General features: G+C 38.2%; 1 protein-coding gene across 20 annotated transcripts in view; it reads left to right on the top strand.

Moving 5' to 3' along the window:
• The window catches only part of LOC129404909 (uncharacterized), a 161,031-nt gene that overhangs the window by 21,680 nt on the left and 113,979 nt on the right, over positions 1 to 25,372 (top strand). For 8 of the 20 annotated variants that reach the window (XM_055139671.1, XM_055139886.1, XM_055139852.1 and 5 more), the window contains 2 exons: positions 13,861 to 13,966; positions 14,647 to 14,718. In XM_055139671.1, coding sequence (XP_054995646.1) covers positions 13,861 to 13,966; positions 14,647 to 14,718 — 178 coding nt within the window. Of the gene's footprint in view, positions 1 to 13,860; positions 13,967 to 14,646; positions 14,723 to 15,104; positions 15,319 to 25,372 lie in introns of those variants that run through there. The other 12 variants (XR_008630301.1, XR_008630286.1, XR_008630282.1 and 9 more) reach the window with 3 other exon arrangements.

Below are 25,372 nucleotides of genomic sequence, written 5' to 3'. Positions count from 1 at the left end.
TTAAATAAATGGAATTGCAGCAGATTTTCAATTTTCAGTATAATCCTCTGGAACTGGATCTTTTTCTCTGCCCTGCTACTTTGACTTGTGACATTAATAATAGTTTTTTCTGTTCTTTGATGTGCCTCTACCTATACTAAATGTTTTTTGTCTTCCTCTTACCTTCAATCAGAAGCAAAGTGAAACAAAGCAAAAGATGGAGGCCCAAAGCAATTAAGAGACTTGTTTAAGACTATATAGTGAATTAAAGAGTTGGGAATAAAACTCACTTTTCCTGACATGCAATCAAATATCTTTTTCTTTCTTTCTTTTGTTTTTTTTTGCCACACCAAAAATTAGTCAGGGCTAACTTTTGGATGTCTTTTCAGGAATGACCACTTTTGGCAGTGCTTGGGATACCATCTGTGGTGTCAGGGATGGAATTGGGGTTGGCTGAATGCTAGATTAATGCCTTAACTCCTATACCATCAAGAAGATGCCAAGAAGCATCTTCTCTGGTCCATACTATCATCTTTGGCCCCCTGACCTCTGGTCTAGCTTGTGGGTCTGTGATTAGACTACCAGCTTCTTTGATTTGGTGGTGGCATGAGAGAGAGGGAGAAAAGTGTGATAAAAATTAAGAACAAAAATTGATGTTTAAATAGCTGAAACTATCTTTTTATATATACATGTATCAAAATTTCAATATATTTTGGCAGCTAAGACTTTATAAAATTTTTAATATACCTTTATACTATGGTCATAGTACAAATAGTTCTATTTGAAAAGGCGTTTATTTCTATTTAGCTATTTAACTTACTAGAGCACAAAAATGAAAGTAGAATGAATAGAATAATGTGGAAACACATTTAAAAAATCTCTTTGGAGAACAAACCCATTCTAAAAATGGCAACTTAGAATTACATGCATGTACTTTCTCTTTCAGGTTTTTACTCTAACAAATTTAATTCATTCTTAGTTGAGATGAGTAAGCTTGAGTCATAATATTCACACAGTTCCATGCCTCTTCTATAAAAAAAAGCAGTATAACTAGAGATGGAATTATACATCCTATTGTAAAACCATTTTTTATCAGATATGATACTTCAAGACTATGAATTTGGATTAATAAATTGTTTGTTTCTTTCTATAAATGCATATTTGAAACTTGCAATAATGGCAAACATTTTTTTAAGCAGAGACGAAACTACTAAAGGTAGCATTGTCAATTCTATATTCTCAACCTTCCCTTCTTCCCTCCCTCCCTCCCTCCCTCTTTCTCCCTCCCTCCCTCCCTCCCTCCCTCCCTCCCTCCCTCCCTCCCTCCCTCCCTTCCTTCCTTCCTTCCTTCCTTCCTTCCTTCCTTCCTTCCTTCCTTCCTTCCTTCCTTCCTTCCTTCCTTCCTTCCTTCCTTCCTTCCTTCCTTCCTTCCTGCATCACACCAGTCAGTGAAGGACCAGTCAGTGCTCACTCCCAAAGTGAGTTTTGGGGCTCACTCCTTCCAGTTCTTGGGGGGACTACTTGATGTACTGGTACTTAAACCTAGGCTTCCTATAAGCAAAGATTGCACTCTATCCCTTTAAGCCATCTCTCCAGTCACCAATGTATCTGTGTTTTAATAAGAAAGCCCGATAACACATGTATGTCTGAGTATTTTAGATCAGTTAACTTATATGTTAAATGGACTTCTGGTAGGAACATTTTCCTAGTTTTCTAGGTTGGGAGTAGTGATCCTCCGTACTCAGATGTCAATATGCAGTATCTCTTTTGTCAACCATTGCTTTATTTGCTCACTGTTACTATGTATGAACCTTCATTTTCCTTAGCATTTTTTTCTGGAGAGAAAGTATGTGTGTGTGTGTGTGTGTGTGTGTGTGAGAGAGAGAGAGAGAGAGAGAGAGAGAGAGAGAGAGAAAGCAAGAGAGTGAGCAAGAGAGAGTGAAAGAGCCCACAATTATTTCAAAAAGCAATTTTTGCCTAATTGAAAGTTCTGATGATTATTTACAATATGTCATATAATTTTTTTCTACAGTAATTAGGTCTTGAGTAGTGAGTAGGGCACTTGCCTTGCATGTGGCTGACTGGGGTCTGATCTCCAGCATTTCATGTGATCCCTGAGCACTACCTGGAGTAATTCCTGAGTGCAGAGCCAGGACTTACCCTTGAGCATTTCTGGGTGTGGCCCAACCTCCCCCCAAAAAAACCAAAATAAATAAACTTTTTTTCCCCACACAGTACTTAAATGTGTCTATATTGGCAGATGGAACTCAAGAGAAACAGGTAGTGGCACACTATCCTGTGACTAACCTTTATTGCTATTGTTTCTTTTCTTCTTTTTTAAAGTCTTTTTGTTTTTATTTTTCTTATTTAAACAGCATGGCCTACAAATTTGTTCATTATACATTTGTTACAAACATTCAATATTCCAACACCAATCCCACCACCAGTGTCACCTTCCCTCCACCACTGCGCTGTTTTCCCAACCGCCTCCCAAGTCTGCACCTTAGCAGGCACAAAATACTTTCACTCATAGTACCTGTTACAAATAAATGGCTAATGCAATTATCTGCACTGTTGCACTGCTGTCCCATTCATTGATTTGCTCAAGTGAGCACCAGTAATGTCTCCATTGTGAGACTTCTTGTTACTGTTTTTGGCATATCGAATATGCCATGGGCATATTGCTATTGTTTTTGAGCCACTCCCAGAGAAGCTCAGGCCCTATTCCAGTCTCTATGCTTCAGGTTGCTTCTAGTGTGCTAAAGGGAACATTCAGTGCCAAGAATTAAATCCAGGTACCCTGCCTGCAAAACTTGAACTCTAGCCTCTTGAGCTATCCCTCTGACACCAGAAATGTATAATCTTAAACACCTAATTTCTAGAAGTACTAACAGAATATGGTAGCCTATTTTTGGCTATATATTCTACCAGGTTTATAGATGCTCAAATAACTGTACTGCTGCTACTGCATCCTTAATGACTTCACTTTACAACAGGTTAAGATTATTTCAAAACTAGCATTGATTGTATATTTTTTATTGATACATCTGGTTTAGGGTTTCCACCTGTAATCTTAGGATTTATTTGTGGGTAAAAGGACTAGACTTTTTTTTCTACCAATACTGATTTGTACCCTGTTCATTTTTGCTTTTTATTTTTTAAGATTTTTGCATTTTTGATTCTTAGAAGAATATTACTTTGGGGTTTATTGATTTTTCTTTTTTTCTTTGGTGGGGGTGCACCACTGACTTTGCTCTGGGGTTACTCCTGGCTCTTTGCTCTGGGATTACTCCTGGTGGTGCCAGGGGACCATCTATAGTGCTGGAGATAGAACTTTAGTTGGCTGAAGAATCAAGGCAAGCATCTCAACCCCTGTACTATCTCTCTAGTCTTTTGCTTTCTATTTTGAGGTCTACATCATTCATAGCAGTTTTTCAAGTTCTTGTCAAGCTTAAGACGTGAGATAAAGGCATGGTCTCTGTTTTGAGGGGGAATAAGAATTGATATGATGTTTAAAGAACAGCCTAAGATATTATAAATTTATATGTTTACTTTTAATTAAAGTACTATATTAATACTTTAAGAGAAAGAAAATGCGTTTAGGTAAATGAGACTAGTAAGCTGCACACCTTATATGTTGGTGTATGTTAATTGTCTTAAGAAAATTCTAATTCTTGAGAATGAAAAACATAGCACATTTAGAGTCTTATTGCTATTGTACTATCTAAAAAGATTTAAAAATTGTAATTTGGTGATAGCTAAAATAGGATATATTATTCTTTAAAAATCTATTTTTTAAATTTTGGGCCATACTTGGCAATGCTCTGGGGTTACTTCTGGCTCTGCATTAAGGAATTACTCTAGGCAGTGCTCAGACAACCATATAGGATGCTAGGATTGAACCTGGGTCGGCTTTGTGCAAGGCAAGCACCTTATTTGCTATACTATCTCTCCAACCCCTAAATATTGTGTTATTTTTAATATAGTATCCTGGGTAATTAAGATAGAGCATTTGCTAACTTTAGCCAATTAAAAAAAAACAAGTTATAAAAATTGGTGCAGCTGACCCAAGTTTGACCCATGACACTGCATATTCTACTACAGGACTGATTCCCTAGTCCAGAGCCAGGAGTAGGTCCTGAGCATAGTCAGGTGTTGCTTAACAACAACAAAATTGTTTTCTCAAGTTTTTTGTTAAGTGTAGCAATATAATTATTTATGTGCAAAGTAATAAATTACAACAGTAATGAAAGAGGCTTCTATACTGCTTATTTAACAAAAATCAGGTTTTTAATTATTTTTGCAGTGCTGGGGATTGAGCTCAGGTCCCCACACATGAAAGGACGTGCCCTAGTGCTGAGACCCATCCCTGGCTGTAGGTTCATCTTTTATCTATTTTTAATTTATTTTTTGCTTTTTTTGGGTGACACTTAGCGATGCACAGGGGTCACTCCTGGCTCTGCACTCAGGAATTACCCCTGGCAGTGCTCAGGGGACTATATGGGATGCTGGGAATTGAACCCGGGTTGGCCTCGTGCAAGGCAAATGCCCTACCCGCTGTGCTATCGCTCCAGCTCCAGGTTCATCTTTTAAAAACTCAACAGAAACTGGGAAGAAGCTTAAGGTGGAGCACACACCTTATCAGTGCAGTCCCCTCACCCCCAAGTTCAGCTCCTGGCACTGCATGCCTCCTCTACTCTCAGTCAGCACTATTGGATTGTCCCCTGAGCACCTCTGGACCTGAGCATAGGACTGTCTGAGTACTGCAGAACTGGTCCAGGTCCATCCCCAGTCCTCTACCAAGCATTGCTTGGGAGCTTCCCCTCCAACGCCCTCCATCCCCCAAACCTTCAACTGACATTGCCAATTTGTCAGAAATTCATCCAACATTATTTAATTTAGCTAAACTATGAAGGCAAAACTTGTTTCTATAAATATTTACAGAATTACCTTTGAGTTTGAGATCACATTTGCTTTGATGTTAATATTGTTGAATTTATTAAGGCATTGAACATGTTTTTTTATGGTCTGCCAAAGTTTATTAAAAGAGTCTAAGAATAATTACTACTTGGCCTTCTTACAAGGAGAAGTGGGTTGCTAATAGATTTCCCGACAAATTTGACCAATGTAGACAGCTGTTCAGATGAAAAGGTTAGCCAAGACACCACTGTTCTCCTTATAATAATTGCAGTCTTGGGGCTAGAGAAATAGTACAGCAGGTAAGGTACATAACCAACCCAGATTAGATCCCTGGGTTAGATCATCCCATAAGTCCCCCTTGAGCATGGCCAGAAGTGACCCAGGAGTAAGCGCTGAGCACTGCCAGGTGTAGCTCAATGCCTCTCCCCATCTCCTCACCCCCCTCCCCCGAAAAATAGCAGTCTTTTTGACTTAGTAATGTATCCTATTTCTTTATATGCAGATACGTCTTGTGTAGATTATTTGCATAATATTACAAGATCCTTTTCAAAATAAATTCCAAAATGTGTCCCTTTTCTGTAAGTTACATTTTTGGAGATGTATTTTGTGAGAAATTTAAAAAGATGAAACCTTACCTACCATTTTCATAGTACCTGGTATATGTTTTCGGTGGATTATGCCATACTGTTAGAGTTATCATGATATCCTAGTCATAAAGGCAGTTTTTTAAGGTTTTTTTTTATTATTGGCTTTGTGACCAGAGGAAATGACAAGTCTGTGTTAGAGTCAAAAGTCACCGAGATTGGGGCTGGAGTAATAGCGCAGTGGGTAGGGCGTTTGCCTTGCATGAGGCTGACCCGGGTTCGATTCCCAGCATCCCATATGGTCTCCTGCATACTTCCAGGAGTAATTCCTGAGTGTAGAGCCAGGAGTAACCCCTGTGCATTGCCAGGTGTGACCCAAAAAGCAAAAATAAATAAATAAATAAATAAACAATCATATTTTTGAAAAAAGTCACCGAGATCTCTTTTTTTATTTCAGATTAGTATAAATAAATTCAAATATACTTTGAGTCTTGACAAACCATTTAAAAATTTTGAAAAACATGTGTTTTATAATAAGGAACTAACCAAAGGCAGTATTTTGATATGTGGTATATAGGATCAAAAAAATTGCTCTTCTTAATCTGAAACAATAATAGTAAGTCTAAAACATTAATATTCATACTATTGTATACTATATGACTCAGCAGTAAACAACATGTCTTGTATATATGAGACCTGGGATCAATCCCTGGCCAAACAAAAGAAAAAAAGGAAAAAAAATTGCTCATATATAAGATTTCCTTATTCTACACAAAAAATGTAAAAAATCCCTAATTTATGAATTTTACTCTTGTATTTAGTAAAATCTTATTATCATCACTATATGCTAAGCACATTTTATATATTATTAAATACATTTATGTAAAATCCCTATTTTTATACATGCCTGAGTAATTTATTCTAGTCACATGGTTGATAAATAATAGAGCAAAGATTTGTGTGTAAGTATGTTCATTCTATAGATTATTCCTTCTCTATGTTGGTTTTATTGGTCCCTATCAATAACTAATTATATTATCTTTTGATTATAATATGGGTCAAATGTACTGTAACAAGCATATAAAAATGTACATATCAACTTTGTTTCAAAACAAGGAAAATTTAAATTTTGTGTTGTTTTCATGTCTCAGTATATTAGATTAAAAAATTCTGCAATGTTTGATTTTATGATGCTCTATGTAAAAAAGATTCTGCATTGTTGGATATCATTGGTTTGTCTTTTCCCCCTTGCCACTAGGAGCTTAGGTTTATCAGTCACACCCATCAAAGTGCTCCCGAGTCACTCCCATTCCTTTGTTTATCTGTAACCATTTCTATCAGTTTATCTGCTCTCCCCTTAATCAAACTCTGTTAATTGGTAAGGTCAGAACTTTCTAGGACACTGAATATTATAACATTGCCTTTCTCTCCTCTTTATGCCTTTTGAATAATTTACTTTAAAGCTATGTCTTTTTTGTATAGACACAAGAAGACAATATTATGTTCTTATAACTTAAGACTTAATTGGCCTCGATATTCCCTTCTGGGCATCTGCTTTCTCCACTTAAGCCTCAGTTGCCCTCAGTTCCTAGCACCCCAAAGTAGGGTCCCCGACGTGGGACGGGAAGGATCCAGGGCAAGCGGTGAGTTATGTGCTACCCTGGCATCGAGATGGGCCTGGCCAAAGTGCCTAATTCTTAACTATAAGTTAAGAGCTTGATCATAGACAAATGCTGTCATGATCCAATAGTAATTATGAGACTGGGACCCTGCCAGGGATGGGAAAGACTGATCTGGCCTGAGCACTGTAGTCTGAGATTGAGATGGCCCCAGGAGAGCAATTCTATAAGCTTTAATGCATCTCTTATTGTGTCCATACAAAATGATTAATATTATGAATTCTTATATGTTTGCTGGCTGAGGAGAAGAGAAACACATTCATGGGACTCTGCCCTTGGGTGGGTCTTCCTGCTGAAAGAGAGATTCTGTCCTAGTGAAGGCATTCCCCTAAGAGATAGAACTATACCCCCTATGGATTGTAACCACACCTTTAGATAAGCCCCAGGCTGCTGGGGGACGGGGAGATTTAAGGTAGCGGTATGAGGGGGCAGAGGGAGAGTTCCAGAGGAGAGTGTATAGAGGGAAGATTGGAATAAACTGCAAGTGAGACCAACCATCTTGGCTCCGTTCCTTCCTTCGCCTGCCACATCTTCACCATCAACCTCCCCGGGGTGGGGGAAGCGGCTGGAGGCTACCGAACTCGGGTGGCGGGAGAGACAGCTGCTGCCCTAGGCCCTGTGCCTGGCTCGGTGCGGTGAGGCATCCCTTTCCTCGCCCGCGCCCTTTTCTTTTTATTTTTACACACTGCATATGATAAAAGGATGAGTCTTATCTATCTAGAGATTTTTGGCTCTAAATTGGCTTAGCTATTAAACTGTGCACTTGGGGGCTAGGAAGAGAACTCAAAGGGCTGGAATGATTGCATGTGGGTTGCTTAGGTTCAGTCTTTGGTACCACATGGTTCCCTGAGCATTCAGTTACCAGAAATGACCTCCAAGTACTTCATCAGTCATGGTTCTTGGGTGATTCCACACTAGTGTGGTCAAAGAAAAATAAAGATAAATAGCATACTTGATATTAGACTTAAAATGTATTCTAGATTTTAAATTATTTCTGATTTATAATCTTCAGAATGCTTTTTATCATTAAGTGACTTTCAGGAAAAAGTCACGATTTTCCTTATTAGTTGCATTATTTGTGCTAAAACTCATTTAACAAAATACTGAATGTTGGGTAGTTAAGAAGCAGAAATTTATTGTCTCACAGTTTTGCAAGATCAGGCTCAAGATCAATGTGTTAACAGGGTTGTTTCCTTCTCAGACTGTGAGAAACAGAATCATTCCAAGCCTCTCTCCTAGGCTGTGGTGATTTGTTGTTAATCCTTGGTGTCCTTGGCTTAAAGATGCATCACTGTGCTCTATCTTTATCTTCTTGCCTGTGTGTGCTTCTCTGTGTTTATATTACCTCTTTATTAGTCCACCAGTCGTATTGGAGTAGAGCTCACACCAATGACTTCATTTTAACTTGAACATCTGTAGAGACCATGTTTTCAATAAAGTCACATTCATAGGATATGAAGCTTAAGACATCAACATTTTTTGTTTGTTTTTAGGTTTTTGGGCCACACCTGGTGCTGCTCAGGGCTTATTCTTGGCTCAATGCTCACGGATAACTCCTGGCAGTGCTTGTAGGACCATTTGTAGTGCCAGAGATCAAATCTGGGTCAGTCATATGTAGGACAAGCCTTATACTACTGTACTTTATCTTTCCAGCCCGGGACTTCAACAACTTTTTCTGGGATACAATTCAGCCCATAACAACTGATTCCCTCCCCCTCCCATATACTCTATTTGAAAATTCTTTAGTAGTGATCAATATATATGTATAATTTTTTAAATTATTGGTATATCATATGCACATATATCCAAACATAAATCATATTTGAATATGTGTTTTGGAATAGGACTGATTTTGCTCTGGTATTCTTGTAAAAATGGTAGGAAGCACAAACTGGGGTAAATGTGAAGCTTTCAATAAATGATCTAATTGGATGTCAAAATGTCTAGGGCAGGGGCTGGAGCGATAGCACAGCAGGTAGGGTGTTTGCCTTGCACGCGGCCGAACTGGGTTCGATTCCCAGCATCCCATATGGTCCCCTGAGCACTGCCAGGGGTGATTCCTGAGCGTAGAGCCAGGAGTAACCCTTGTGTATCACCAGGTGTGACCCAAAAAGCAAAAAAAAAATGTCTAGGGCAGATAATGACTTAGTGGTAATGCACATGCAAAATCAGTTTAAGTGGTGGTATATTGAAGCTGGGATATAGATAGACATTCAGGACAAGAGGATGCTAGGAGGCAAATAAAGATATGTATTCAGATCTAGATGTATTGTATAAGTACAGTGGGCAGTGATAATAAATCAAGATTTCGGCCCAAAACTGAGAGGCCGCTAAGTGTGGTTACTCGACCTCATACCTCTTCATCCTCAGCAATGGAAAACAAATTATCTAATGCTTCCTTTTCAGCAGGTCTGACTTTAGGGGAGAGACTCTCCAAACAATAATAGTGAGTTTTGTTGAAATATTGTATGCAATCAAAGTGAAAGTAAAGTGAAATTTATTAGTTACACAGGCGGGGGGGGGGCTTAGGGTGGGGGGGCTAGGGGCGTGGGGGGGTTTGGGGTGTGAGGGGGCAGGGTGGAGCTATACTGGGATTCTTGGTGGTGGAATATGAGCACTGGTGAAGGGATGGGTATTCGAGCATTGTATAACTGAGATTTAAACCTGAAAACTTTGTAACTTTCCACATGGTGACTCAATAAAAAATTAAAAAAAAAAAGATTTCGGGGTCAGTACATTATCAAGGAACTCTATCCTTGAGCTTTAGGATAAATTCTAATTTTAGCTATTAAATTTTAAGAAATTGCTCTAGAGTTTATTTTTAATTTTATTATACAGAAAAATTGAGATCTATTAGTGGTAAGAGAAAATCATGACCTGTAACTCCACTACTAAATCTTGTGGATATTTTGTCATCTTAAAGTTATTCCTGAGGCTGGAGTGATAGTACAGCGGGTAGGGCATTTGCCTTGCACACAGCTGACCCGGATCCATTCCCAACATCCCATATGGTCCCCCGAGCACTGCCAGGAGTAATTCCTGAGTACAGAGCCAGGAGTAACCCCTGAGCATCGCCAGGTGTGACCCAAAAAGCAAAAAAAAAATTTATTCCTGGGGAATTCATGCACACTTTATTTTTGAGATCACATAATAATATGTTTTGTTATAAAGTAGAGTCTGTGATAGTCTTCTAATTTCTAATAAGTAAATAAAATACATATATATAATTTTTTCTGTTGGGTAATAAATCTTATGATTATTGATGGTGAATTATGTTACCAAATTTCTACAAACCTTTAGGGTAAAATGACAGTATAGTGGGTAGGGGCACTTGCCTTGCATGTGACTGACCCAGTTCAATCCGTGGTTCCCTATGCGGTCTCCTGAGCCCACCAGGAGTGATCCTTGAATGCAGAGCCAGGACTAAGCCCTGAGCACTGCCAGGTGCAGCCACCCCTGCCCCTGCCAAAGCCAATGGTCTCATGTAATTTTGTCTTTGCCTTTAGTCTTGACATTTCATTTATCTTTTCAAACTACTGTCAAAATATTTAAAATTTTAATTTTATCTTATTTTGCTTTATGGGCCACAAACCTGGGGTCGGCTGTGCAAGGCAAGCACCCTACCTGCAGCCGCTGACCTGCTGTACTCTCTCTTCAGTTCCTGTCAAGATCGTGGCAATCTTCTGAGTTATCTCCTTTAGTTAGGACAGATGTCTGGAGTATTTAGCTTATAAGGCACTCCTGTATTCTCTCATTGCCCTTTCCTTCTCATTGCTACTTTCCTCAACATTACACAAAGTTCTCAAAATATTGTGTATCTTTTGCACTCCTACAATTTTTCATCTCTTTGTTCTATATTACTTCCCTTTCTTTCTTGTTCCTCTGTTCAGTAGCTACTCTTTCTTTCATTTATATGTATACATATATGTACATACATGTTTATTCTCTTTCCCCATTTCCCTTCCTATCACCAATGTTGATGATGTTATTGTTGTTGCAACGATGAAGCACTTTGTATAAATCTTGTTATATAGCTGATTACAAGGTGTGGATAATTTCCACCCATTTTTCTTAATAGATCGAGTTATTTAAGGGCAAGATCATGTATCATTTACACTAATTCCTATGGCACTTGGAGGTATTTGAACACATGTTCTTTCAATGACCAAATAATCTCTTCTTTTGCCTATTATTTATTTATTTATTTTTGGCTTTTGTGCCACACCAGTGGTGCTCAGGGCTTACTCCGAGCTCTGTACTCAGGGATCACTCCTGATAAGGCTCAGGGGACCATACAAAATGCTGGGATTGAATCCGAGTCAGCCACATGCAAGGCAAACACCCTATATCCTTACTATTGCTCTGGCCCTGACTTTGTCTTTTAAAACTAGATCATCCTAAACAATCAATCAAACAAACACACAGAGGCCAGAGTGACAGTACAGCCAGCAGAGTGCTTGGCTTGTACCTGGTCAACCCAGGTTCAATCCCTGGCATCACATCTGATTCCCCCAAGCCAGCTGAGTGACCCCTGAGCACAGAGCCAGATGTAAGCCCTGATCACAAACTCTGATTGTGACTCCCCAACCTTCCAACAAGCAAGCAAGCAAGCATGCAAACAAACAAAACAAGACCATCCTGCTAGGAACGGTGTCAGTAGCTAGAATCAGAGATAGTTTTGGGGGCAATATCTCAGTAAGCAAGAAAATTGGTTCAGTTCAACTTATCAAACACCTATTAGGTGTAGTTTGTAAGGTCCTCTTCTAGATATGCTAGAAACCAGAAACCAGAACACAAGAGGAAGTTTAGGAATTTGCGACTGGTAGAGGACTCTCAATTTTGGTGACCTGGTGGGGATATTGTTAAGGAGAATGAACCATTAAAACAGAATTTTGACTGGAACATTTGTATAGTGCCTTAAATTTAAGTTTGTTTATAGGTGGCAGTGAACTTGTATGTTTTTGCAGGTGTGTTCAATATTTCTGCTGCAGTTTATTCCCATCTGCTTGCAAGTGGGGTCTCATCCCTGGGAGAGTTCTGTGCTCTGTTGTGATTTTATTTTATTTTAGTTTCTCCTTGCACCAACGATATATTATAAAAGCACCATGAGTTACAACACTATTTATAGTTTGGTTTTAGACAATGCCTAGCCCTAGCCTGCCATCTTGACAAGGCACATTTTAAGTCTGTTTATTAAATTTGGGGTCTCTTGAGAGTGGTTTAGATATTTGGCTCTATCATTCCTTAACAACACCTTTGTACCTGACCCCCCTGACCTGGCCCCTGTAGCTTCTCATCTGTTTCTCCCCTTGATTTTCCACTTCAGCCTTACTTTTCTAGCACAAAATCTGGATTAGAATTTAGCTGTCATTGACAGCTATGTAGAACTAAAAGTGTAATGTTCCCATAATATTGACATTCTGATTTCTTTGAGATTGTGTACAGTCAATCAAATCCAGGTTGACTGCATGTGAAGCAAGTGCCCTAAGTGCTGTACTGTCTCTCTGGCCCAACTTTGTAATTTCTATTCCAGTTCACATAACCTCTATATATTGATTGCTTTGTCTACCATAGGCACTTGCTATTGTGATTTTTTGAAGTAAAGAAGTAGTTGTTACTGACTTCTCATTGATTTTAACAGGTATTAATCTAGTTTCTGATTTCTTTAAGTAGTATAGTTAATTTACTATTTAAAGTTACATTAATTTTACTTGTACTTAAAAATGAAGTCTTCAAGTTGGTTTCAGTGGCTTAACGTGCTTTCCTGACAAGTGTGAGGCTTTGAGTTCAAATCCTAGTGCCATTGCAAGTGGTGAGAGGATCCCAACAGATTTGCTGCTTGGAAGCCCCAAAGAGAAATGGCCCAGCAAATGACTCCATGGTTTCAAGAAAGGCAAACTCGAGCCATAAATTTAATCCCAGTGTGTGCTGCGTGCTCTAAGGTGACCGTGACAACCTCACAGTCTGGGAGGCTAAACAAACAAACAAAAGTTTTCAAGTAATGTTTAACTTGCTCCTCAATTCAAGTTGAACAAGATTATAACTGGCAATTGAGAAATTTCCATTCAGGAGTCAGTATGGCATGTTGAATCATGAAACCTCTGTCTTTTGTATTAACATACATGAACAGTCTGGCTAGAAACGAAAGTATTTTTCTTCATCAAGAGTAGAAGAATTTTTTGAATTCTGGGAAATGTCAGCATAATTTTGGCTGTAGTCATATTGCATTTAATGCTATTGAGAATATTGCTAACATTAACGAAAATATTCTATAATTTCCTCAGTTATTGCTGCTGGTGATGAGGGATGTAAAGTTGGCATGAATTCATGTTTTTAGCATTTTCACTGTACACTTCTGATTTTATATGTCAGAAACAATCTTTGTTTTAGTAAAGACAGCTGAGAACATTTTTACTTAGGGATAGATGTCAGGCTGTAGCTATTTATATTTTTATTAGTTCAGAAATATGTTGAATACAATGAATACATCAGAGTAAATACATGTACAATTTTATATGTGAATATTCTGTATTTTTATATTCCTGTTACAAATACCAAAAATTAATTTTAAATTGGTACAAAACTTAATTTTTAGTTTATAAAAAATTGTGGTTTGGGACCATGGCATAGGTTTAATTTCTATATTGATTATTCTATTTTGTTATTGTCTGTCACCATTGGCAACACTTATCTTGCAGATACAAGCTATTGTTTATCAGGAAGCTTTGGCAAGAGAATGGCTGGATCAGCAACTCCATCTCTACCCACTGCGGAAAAACAACTCTACATTCATCTCTATTAATGGTAAGTTGGTTTCATTTACATATAGGAAAGATTGCAATGCTATTTGGTTTTAGTTCTGCTAATGATATTTTGGCTGAAACTTTGTATTATCAGAATTATTGGGATGCTGAAGCATAAATTTTATTACTTGATACTAGGAAATCAGACGTCAACCTAATCATGAAAAGGAATATAAATAATATTTTTCCTTTCACTTGTGAATATAAACATTTATCAATATACCCAAAATAGTTCTCTTACCTCCCATGCTATCTGATTAATAATTCATAATTTTATTTGAAGAAAAACAGTCACATATTACATCAGTGTATTACTGTATCACTGTCATCCCATTGTTCACTGATTTACTCGAGCGGGCTCTAGTAACGTCTCCATTCATCCCAGCCCTGAGATTTTAGCAGCCTCTCCTTACTCATTTTTCCCAAGGATTGGAGGCTCTTTTCAGGGTCAGTGAAGTGAGACTATTATTGTTACTGTATTTGGCATATCAAATATGCCATGGGGAGCTTGCCAGGCTCTTCCGTGCACATATATGTATATACATAAATCTATGTGATATAAATAACTTGATAATTAATGGTGTTGATTTGACCCTCTTTATTTTAGTTTGTTTTGTTTTGGTCTTGGTTTTTGGATCACACGCAGCTGTGCTCAAAACTTACTCCTGGCTCTGTTCTCAGGGACCACTCCTGGTGAGACTCTGGGCACTATATGGGGTGCCAAGGATCAAATCCTGGTTGACCACGTTCAAGGCAAGTGCGTCCATGGAGATATCCATGTGATATCTCCAGTTCCCATTCTAGGGTTTCTGGAGGGGAGGGTTTAATAACACTGGCAGTCCTCTGATGCTTCTCTGGCCTCAATGTTCAGGCCTGCTCCTGGTAGTGTTTGGGAGACTGTGAAGTATAGCCAATGGCACTCAAAGAATGTGCCCCAGCCTGCTAAGCTCCCTGGCACCTCGTTTTTTTTTTTCCTTCTGTCAATATGCTGAGGTAACCTGGGTTGCATACATGCTTGGTTGTGGTACTTGCACATTTAGTGGTGGTGCTTGCTGGGATCACACTCCTTTAGTTGACATGCTAGCACAGAGGGTCATTGGGCTTGTCTATATTTTTGTTACAGTTGTGGTGCCCATCAGGGGTCACACCACTTTTCCTTGTGGTGCCTGCACATACCTGACTGCAGTGTGGCTGGATCCTTTGCAGCGCTGAGGAATGCAGACAGCAGAGCTGCTACTTGTTTCCTGCACTGAGGATCTGGGTTAAGGCCACCCGTTGCAACGCAAGCGCTTTAACCACTGAGCCATCTCCCAGCCCTTATTCTTGTTTGACTTAAGCCATCTTCATTGTCAGGTTGTTGAAGTAAATTTTCTTTTCTAGTCTTGTTTAACAAGTGTCCTGATTTTTGATTGTTACTCTGTATTTTCCTTCATTTTGGGTTGTAAACAAATCCAAGGCCAAAGTCTGATAGGACTTCTCACTGAAGTTAAAAAAAAGAAAAAGACCTAACCAGACTGGAGAGACAGTCCAGGGGGTAAGGTGTTTGCCTTGCATGTGGTAGTTCTGATCTGATTCCTTCATACTAGATAGTTCTCCAGTGCACTGAGAAGTGTGGCCCATGAGAACAGAGCCAGGAGTAAGTCATGAATACCACTGAGTGTGGCCCAGTACCACCCCTCTATCCCTGCAAAAGAAAGACTTAACGGTATGGAGGATATATATATATATATATGTATATACATATATATATATTTAAACACTTAATATATATATATATTAAATGTTTAAATTGACAATATTTCTCTATAAGGCTAATGAACTTTATTTCATATTAATGGAATTAATATAAATTAATTAAAATTTGTTAGTTTCACTAATACAAATAAAATTATTTGGTGTTTAAATTTGAATTTAGCATTGCCATTTGTACCCAATATTTCTGGAAAAAGACCATTAAGTAAAAAGGATAAGATAGTACACTATTTAGAAAAACAGTTGGTTATATAAAATTTTCCCCTCAAAAAGGCTTAGCATTTCTATAGTGAGATTAAATCATTCCTTATTATGAGCTGTAATTGTTATTATTTTCTTCTCTTCCTTTCTTTGTGATTTTGTGGGCGTCATTCATGTGCATGGTTGTGTTGCTCAAATATCACCTTGTGGTGCTGGCAACCTTGGCTTGGTGCTCACTCTTTTTATTGTGTTTCTTTGCACACTTGTTTGCTAAGGATTCAAATTGTGATGCTGGGTGTCCCATTTCTAGCCACAATAGTATCACTGTATCACTGCCATCCCATTGCTCATCAATTTGCTTGAGCGGGCACCAATAACGTCTCCATTGTGAGATTGTTGTTACTGTTTTTGGCATATCAAATATGCCACAGGTAGCTTGCCAGGCTCTGCTGTGTGGGCGAGATGCTCTTGGTAGCTTGCCAGGCTCTTCGAGAGGGGCGGAGGAATCAAACTCAGGTTGGCCGCATGCAAGGCAAATGCACAGCGCATAGGGCTCTGTGTTTTGTGAATTACTTTTTACTTGATATTTTATTTTCATGAACTTATCATTACAACATTATCAATATTATGAATATCGGGGTTAGCATATTTGTATATTTGTATTTTTTTGAGGAGCTTTGGTCATATCCAGCAGTAGTGCTCAGGGGCTATTCTTGGATCTTTGCTCAAGAGTGACCCCTGTAGGGATTGTGTCAAATCTGTACAGTGCTTTGGAGAGTATTGCCATTTTGGTATTAATCCTCCCAATCCGTGAGCAGGCTAATATGTTTCCATTTCCTTGTGTCCTCTTTTATTCCTTGAAGTAATTGTTTGTAGTTTTCTCTGTACAGACCCTTTACCTCTTTAATTAAGCTGATTCCAAGGTACTTGATTTTCTGTGGTGCCATTATGAATGGGATTGCTTTTTTTTTTTTTTTAAATCTCTCTCCTCTGTTTCATTATTTGCATAGAGGAAGGCCATGGACTTTCACACATTGCTTTTATAGCCTGCCTCCTTACTATACAGATCTGTTGTTTCTGTTTTTTTGTAGTTTTTAGTATTTTCTTTAGGATTTTGAGCATATGATAGCATCGTATCATCTGCAAAATGTGAAAGCTTGGCTTCTTTCTTCATATCTGGATACCCTTAATATCTTTTTCTTTCCTAATTGTTATGGCAACTACTACCAGTACTATATTGAATAGAAGTGGCGAGAGCAGGCAGCTTTGCCTTGTGCTTGCTCTTAGAGGAAAGGCTTTCAGTTTTCCTCTAATGTATACAATATTTGCTGTGGGTTTGTGATAAATGGCTTTGACGATGTTGAGGAAAGTTCCTTCAGTTCCCATTTTGCTGAGAGTTTTTATCATGAATGTGTGTTGGATCTTGCCAAAAGCTTTTCCTGTGTCTATTGATATTATATGATTTAAATTTCTTCTTTCATTGATATGGTAAATTATATTGATTGACTTGTGTATGTTAAGCCATCCTTGCATCCCCAGGATGAATCCCACTTGGTCATGGTGCATGATCTCTTTGATAAGTTGTTGGATTCTATTTGCTAGAATTTAGTTGAGCCTCTTTACATCTGTGTTCATCAGGGATATTGGCTTGGAATTCTCTCTCTCTCTCTCTCTCTCTCTCTCTCTCTCTTTTTAGTGTCTCTGTCTGCTTTTTTGCTATCAGGGTGATGTTTGCCTTACAGAAGCTATTGGGAGTGTTTCTGTTTTTTCGATTTCCTGAAAGAGTCTGTATAGGATTGGCTGTAGGTTTTCTTTAAAGGTTGAAAGAATTCACTAGTGAATCCATCTGGGGTTGGGCTTTTGTTTTTGGGAGACTTTTAATTAATTTTTCAATTTTCTTGATAGTGATACATCTTTTCAAGTATTCCAAGTCATCTTAGTTCAGCCTTGGGGTGTTATAGGGGCCCTACATTCCTTGAAGCATTAATACACAATAGCCCAAATCTGGAAACAACCCAAATGTCTAATAATAGATGACTGGATAAAGAAATCATGGTATATATACACAGCGGAATATTACTGGGCCATGAGAAAAGATAAAGCAATGCAGTTTGCTGCTATCTGGAGGGACCCGGAATGTATCATGCTGAGTGAAGTTAGTCAGAGTGATCTCTCTTTTCTCTGTAGGGTAATGAAATAGAATGCGAGAATAATGAATGCCCCAAAATAATGCAAACAAAGCACGTGAGTACTGGTAGTTAGTAGAACACATACCACCAGAGGTGACTGGGAGGTAGGATAGGGAGGTGTCAATGACTCTAGCAGAGGGAAGATCAAATGGCAGGAGGAGTGGTGCTGAAAGGTGGTAAAGCTTTTGTATGAAACCTCATGTGCAACAGTACAGTAAACAACAATGCAAAAACATATATATTTTAAGAAGTGCTCCTTGTAGAGGCAGTAGTGGGTGGGAGGCAAAAGAGGGGGAACTGGTGGAGAGAAGTGAGCACTAGTGAAGGGATGGGTGTTGAAATATGCATGCCTGAGATGCAATCATGAATAACTTTGTAATTTCACAGTGACTAAAAAAAAAAGAGTGACCTCTGGCTGTGTCATTTTAAAAAATGTGTTTGTTTGTTTTGGGGCCACATTTAGAGATGCTCAGGAATCACTCATAACTCTGAATGGAGACATCACTCCTGGTGGGGTTTGGGGGACCATATGGGGTGTGTGGGATCAAACCTGGGTCAGCCGTGGGAAAGCAAAGGCCTTACTCGATGTACTATCGCTCTGGCCTCTGTGCTCATCTTTTATAATGGCAGAGTAGTATTTCACTGAGAATATAGATGATGGCTTTGGCTTTCTCACACTCTGTTGATGGCATTTAATTTGAGTCATCTGTTTTGGCTCTTGTGAATAATGTTGCAGTGAACTTAGGGATACAAATGTCTTTGTTTATTTTCATTTTACTTCCTTCAATTTCCTTCCTTTATTGCTGTTGTTGTGGTGATTAGATGCTGCCCGTGCTTGGTTTGCCGAGGGACACACATCTGCTTGTGGTGCTTGGCCATTTGGTCACTTTGTTCCTCAGGGTATCACACTATTTGATGTGTTGCTTCTTCCTGTGCTCACTGTGCGGGGCATGCTCATTTAGTTGTGGTGCTTGTGCACACTGGGGTTGCTGTGGTGCTCCCAAATATACTTTCTGGATTTTCACTCCTGGATACGGTGCTCTCACATCTTTTGTTGTGGTGCTTGCTGAGAGTTGCACATTTCAGTTGTAGTGCTTGCGGGTACTGGGCTGTGTTCTGAAGACTGTATTGTACACTCTGGTGGTATTGGAGGCCTCAGACAGTAGAGCCCCCAGGACCGTGTTCTGCATATGTGGGAGACTGCATGGCCTCTACTTGTGACCTCATGCTGGTAAGGTGTGTGTTATTAGCCAGTGAATCATCCCCCCTTGCAACTGCAAAGAACTTTGAATTCATGTTTTTTTAAATTTAATTTAATTTAATTTTTTTGTCCTTTGGTTCACACCCAGCGATGCACAGGGGTCTCTCCTGGCTCATGTACTCAGGAATTACCTCTGGCGGTGCTCAGGGGACCATATGGGATGCTGGGATTCGAACCCAGGTCGGTCGCGTGCAAGGCAAGCGCCCTATCCACTGTGCTATCACTCCAGTTCCTGAATTCATGTTTTTATATCTTTTGGATTAACTTCTATGGTTGGTGTTGCTGGATCATATAGTAGTTTTACTTTTAATTTTTGATAAGTCTCTATATTATTTTTCATAGAGGTGGAACCAGTTTACATTTCCACCAACAGGTGACTAAAGGTTCCTTTTTCTCCGCATGCCTGCTCACACTTCTTGTTTCTGAACTTTTTGCTATGACTGTTTTCCTAGGTTTGAGATAATTATCTCATAATCATTTAAACTTTCATTTCTCTGGTAATCAGTGATGACAGACACCTTTCTTGGGATGCCTGTTGGATGTTTGTATATTTTATTTGGAACAGTGTCAGTTTTGCTCTTTTCCCTGGTCCTTGATGGGCCATTGAGTATTGTGAATGGTTTGTATATTTTTGATATTTGACTTTGCTCACCTATGATGTGAGAATATTTTCTCCCATTAAATCGGAGGTCATTGCATTTTAAGGATAGCTTTTTAAAATTTTTCCTCTTTGCAGTTGCAGAGACCAAGCTCAGGGCCTCACACGTAAGTGTGACCCTGAGCTAGAGCCCAGTTCCTGGAGCTTTTATTTGTTATAATCATGACTGCTATTTTCTTAAACATTTCTGCGGTGCCAGAAATCCAACCCAGACCCTGATTACATGCAATATATGCCCTCTACCTTTGAATTGAATCCCCACTCCCTCTTCTCAGTCTTTAGGTAGTTTCTGCTAACTTTTGTGTCTGGTGTGTGTTAGTGGTTTAATTTTATTCTTTTCATGGCATTGTCCAATTCTCAACACATATGTTAAAGAGAATTTTCCTCTTTTATTTTATGCATGGGGATCCTTTTTCATTACTTAACTGTTCATATGTGTGAGGGTTTATCCGTGGGCTCTCAATTCTGTTCCATTGGGCAGAGTATTTGCTTTTATGCCATTGTACAGTTAAAAAAATTAAATTAAAAAAGTTTTTTGGCCACACCTGGCGATATTCAGGATTTACTTCTGGCTCTGTGCTCAGAAATTACTCCTGGTACTGCTCAGGGAACAAAATGGGGATCAAACCTGGGTCAACCATGTGCAAGGCGAGCACTCTGCCCACTGAACTATCACTACCGAACTCTCTCTCTGGCCCTCAGCCACCACCACAGTTTTGATTACTATAACTTTATGGTAAAAGTTGGGGAATGAAATGCTTTCTATTTTGTTTTTCATAATTATTTTTGTTATTCTGGAAGTTTTGTGGCTCTATAAAAAATTTTATGATGCTTGTTCTATGTGTTTGAAGAATGCTATTGGAATTTTGAGAAGGATTGCATTGACTCTATTTAGTGCTTAGAGTAGGATAGTAATTTTATTAATTTTATTTAAAAATTTTTCAGTTCTTTTTAAAAACTTTAATTTAGACACTGTGATTGGTAGGGTGGTAATTTTATCAATGTTCATTTTCCCACTACATGAGCATGAAACATTTTATAAATCCTTGGGTCTTCCTCACCCCCAGCACCTTCTTCTTTGATAGTGTGGACAGCTTCCCAAGTGGTACTCAGGAGGCCCAGGGGCTCCACCAGTGATTCTCTGCCAGTCTGGCCCATGATGCAGTGCAAGAGGTTGAGGAATCGATGCTGCTCAGGCCCTCAATGACAAAGATTTTCCCTGCTATCCAGATGGTGCTGGGGGCCTCTCAGCCATACCTTGTGATGCTGGGGGTTGGGGAGCAGGACATGTGGTGCAGGTTTCAGACCAGGGATGGGCATCCTTGCATGTACTATCTCTAATTGTGCTATCTCCTGGCTCTGACTAGTGAGTTCAAGTTTTTTGACATCTAAGTACTTTATATCGTGTCTATTTGTAATTTAATATTATTATAAATTTGAAGTCAAATGGTTTATTGTTTTGTTTTGTTTTTTGAATTATACCCAGTGGTACTCAGTGCTTATTCCTGGTTATATTCTCTGAAATCACTTCTGGTAGTGCTCAGAGGGTTCTGGAGATTGAACCCAGGTCAGCCACATGCAACACAAGCGCCCTACCCACTGTACTATCTCTCTGGCTTGATTAAATGTTTTTGGGTTCTCAGTTTATGTTATGGTTGTGATTGAGAACACACTATACAATGTAGTCATTGGAAGGAAGTTTCAACCCTTCAATATTACTAGGTTTAAAAAAAAGTTTCAATCTTTTGTACCTATAGAAAAAATAAATAAAGGTTGAGTGGTGCTAAAATGTATGTTCACTAACAAAATGAGGCAAATGCTGAGGGGTTTGGAAAGAATAAAATTTCTCTCTCTAAATTATAAATTTCACACTTACATATTTTAAAATGAGTTAACATAGTTTACAATAATGCTACTATTTGTGCTTTAGATATACAATGTTATTGTACAATACCCATCACCAAAGTGCCAATATCTCTCCACCACTGTCCTGAGGTTCTTTCTCTTCTGAAACATTAAGTCTTCATTTTTTTTTCTTTTGTTTTGGGGCCATGCCCGGTACTGCTTAGGACTATTCTTGGTTCTGTGGTCAAGAGTGACCTCTGACAATGCTCTGGGGACCAGATGTGCTGCCTGGGATTGGAAATGGGTGAGCCTCATGCAAAGCAATTACCTCTTGCTTTGTACTATTTTTCTGGCCCTTGAAACACTTAAGATTCTTCTTCTTCTTCTTTTTTTTTTTTTTTTGCTTTTTGGGTCACACCCGGCAATGCACAGGGATTACCTCCTGGCTTTGCACTCAGGAGTTACTCCTGGCGGTGCTCAGGGGACCATATGGGATGCTGGGAATCGAACCCGGGTTGGCTGCGTGCAAGGCAAACGCCCTACCTGCTGTGCTATTGCTCCAGCCCCCAAGAGTTTTAATTTTATATGAAAATATTAAATGTACTGGGCACAAACTTGTGTATATGTTAGCCTTTTTAATAGTCAAAAGCATCTAAATATTATGCTGCTGAGAAACAGTGCTCAAAATGGCAGTACAAGTCACATAATAAAATGAGAATGCTAAAAAAAAATTTGGGATTTTACTGTGGCTCATTATTCATCCAATTTCTGACAGCCATCACGGTTACAAATCACTTGATTGACTAACAAGACATTCTGAAAGAGAATCATGAATCAGATTCATTTTTTTCTGTTTGATAGTTGGCACATGCTGTAATGCTTATACATTGTGATATATCAAATTCTTTTAACATTAATAAGGGATATAATCAACTCTTTATTTCAGGGAAACTAAATTGCCTTTTCAAAAAATGAAATGCACTTGTTAACATTTTAACAACACAATGTAATTCCTGCCTTTGTGTGGCAAAATTCACAGTGATGACGTCATTTTCAGATTAAAAAAAACCTTTAGAATGATTTTCCATCAAGCATAAAACTGCCTATTGATATCAATTCTTTAGGCTCTCTGAGAGCCTAGGTTGCAAAAACAGTTACATTTCTTTCTGTAGTATTTGAAAAATGCATGATGGAGGAATTGTGTACATTTAAAATACTTTCCTGTGAATGAAATATAGTTTCTCCTAAATACCTAATTTGTATCGAGGCCATGATGTTGTAGACTTAAAAATGTGGAACATTTTAATGGTTATTAATAGAGAGGTTCTTTTTGAGCAGGGAAAAGCGTCCATAGAGACCTGAATCTTGAATTTTTTCATTTGTAGGACTGAATCAAGGGGGTCTATTCTGCTTTTAAATGTATTCTGTTCTCTTGACTTAATAAGAATTCTTCATGCATAACTACACTGGCAATTGAGTGGCAGAAAATTCCTTTAGTACAAATGTATTTTCTTTAATCTCATCCACTCAAAAATTATAAACAAAATGGGTGCTATGTGACATATTCAAAATTTTATAATCAAAATTCAGTGTTTAGTAAAAGTGAGGTTTCCTGGTAAAAAATTCTTAGGCATGGGAATGTAGGTTGTTTATTATTATGAGACCCTAATGAAAAGACTGAATACAGTAAAGTAATAATGTCATTCTATGTTTGTTCTCAAGGAAAAAAAATCATCAAAGTTATGGAAGCTGTGTGTGTATAAGGGTTGCAGAATTGCGTTGTCATGCTTTCCCCCTAAATGCAGCAGAATAGTTAGTAGCTCAGAATTTCAGTGTTTCTAAATTTTCTTTTATGAATAGTTATTTTAGAACTAAAATTATTTTTTCAATGGCAGCTTTAATATTTTTTCTCAACATTAAAAAGAGGAAGTTGTTTTTTTCTTCCTAAATTTTTTCTCAATAATAACTTAATCTTTAAATTTATATAAATGTATAATAGTAGTGTTACATATGTCTAAAATAACTATATAATTTTATAAATACAACAATATACTTATTTTTGTTTTTTCTCTTCAAAATTGAGTTTCTTAAGTAAAAAATTAAAAATACAAGAAATAAAAATTTGTTTAAAATTTTTGAATTTATACTTTAACCACCTTGAAATTAAATTTTCTTTATTGTTTTGTTTTGGATCACACCCACCAGTGTTCAGGACTTACTTCCACTCTGCACTTAGAAATCACTTCTGGAAGGGTTCAGGGGATCAAATGGAGTGGTGGGGATCAAGCCTGGATCAGTCATGTGAAAGACAAGCACTACCTCTCAGGCCCTCAAATTTAAGTTTTGATCTTGTAATACCATTAATTATGTGCTTAGTAGTTAACATTTGTACTAAATGTGTTCTATGAGATTTTATTCCTGGTTAGACCATGAATTATATATGTATTACTTATTATTATATTCATTTAAGATTTAGGGCCAGGACTGGAGGAATAGTACAGGGGTTAGCATGCTTGCCTCCTATCCTTCCAGCCCGTTTGAATCACTGGCACAACCTATGTTCTCACATAGAACATCAGGGGTCACTCCTGTACACAAGCCAGGAATAGTCCCTGACACTGTTGGGGACTACCAACCCTATCCATCCCCCAAATAGACTAATCTTCCAAATATTTTTTAAACAATGTTTACTGACAGAATTGAAATTAAGGAATTAGAAAGAGACAAAGGATTAATTTGTCTACTAATTATTGTTAAATTATAGCAAGAAAATGGATCTTCAGTAGGTTTCCTGAGTTATTTTAGTAGGTTTTATGAAATATCCATAAACTAATGTGGGGCCGTACAATACTGCCTTTTCCCAGCCTAGCTCAGTTTCAATTTTGTTTATCTTTACTTTTAAATAAAAATATTTTAACAAAAATATTAAGGCATCATAATTCATATAATTAACATAATTATTCATACTGAGTTTTAGGTATGCAATGTTTCAACACCAGTTCTATCACCAGTATCAACTTCCCTCCACCAATGTTTCCAGATTCCCTCCTATCTCCCAACTTTACTCCCTTGAGAGTTTTGTTGCTGGAGTTTGGATCTCATGCTTATAGTATTACTGTCTCTGTTATTTATATATATATATAGATATACTGCACCTCTACACCACCGATTTACTTACTGGAGGCTACTTTGTCCTGTCCATTTCTTCTTACTCTCCCCCTTGATTTCTTTTCTTCTCTATCCTTTTCATTTAATTTCTTTCTTTTTTTTTGAGGGGAGTGTGGAAGGTATACTCAGCAGTGCTCAGGGCATATTCCTGGCTCTGTTCTCAGAGACCACTCCTAGTGAGGCTTGGGTGGACCATATGTGGTGTTGAGAAATGAATTCAGGCGAGCTGCATGCAAAGCAAAAACCTTTCCCACTGTTATATCATTCTGGGCCCTTTCCTAATTTCTATAATCTAGGGTCAAGGGTAATCTAGGTGTCCCCTTTTTTTATACT

This window comes from Sorex araneus, chromosome 1 (genome assembly GCF_027595985.1).
Source record: "Sorex araneus isolate mSorAra2 chromosome 1, mSorAra2.pri, whole genome shotgun sequence".
Taxonomy (NCBI): Eukaryota; Metazoa; Chordata; class Mammalia; order Eulipotyphla; family Soricidae; genus Sorex; species Sorex araneus.
The sequence above is the reverse complement of the archived record's forward strand: the minus strand, read 5'-3'. Positions and strand labels throughout refer to the sequence as shown.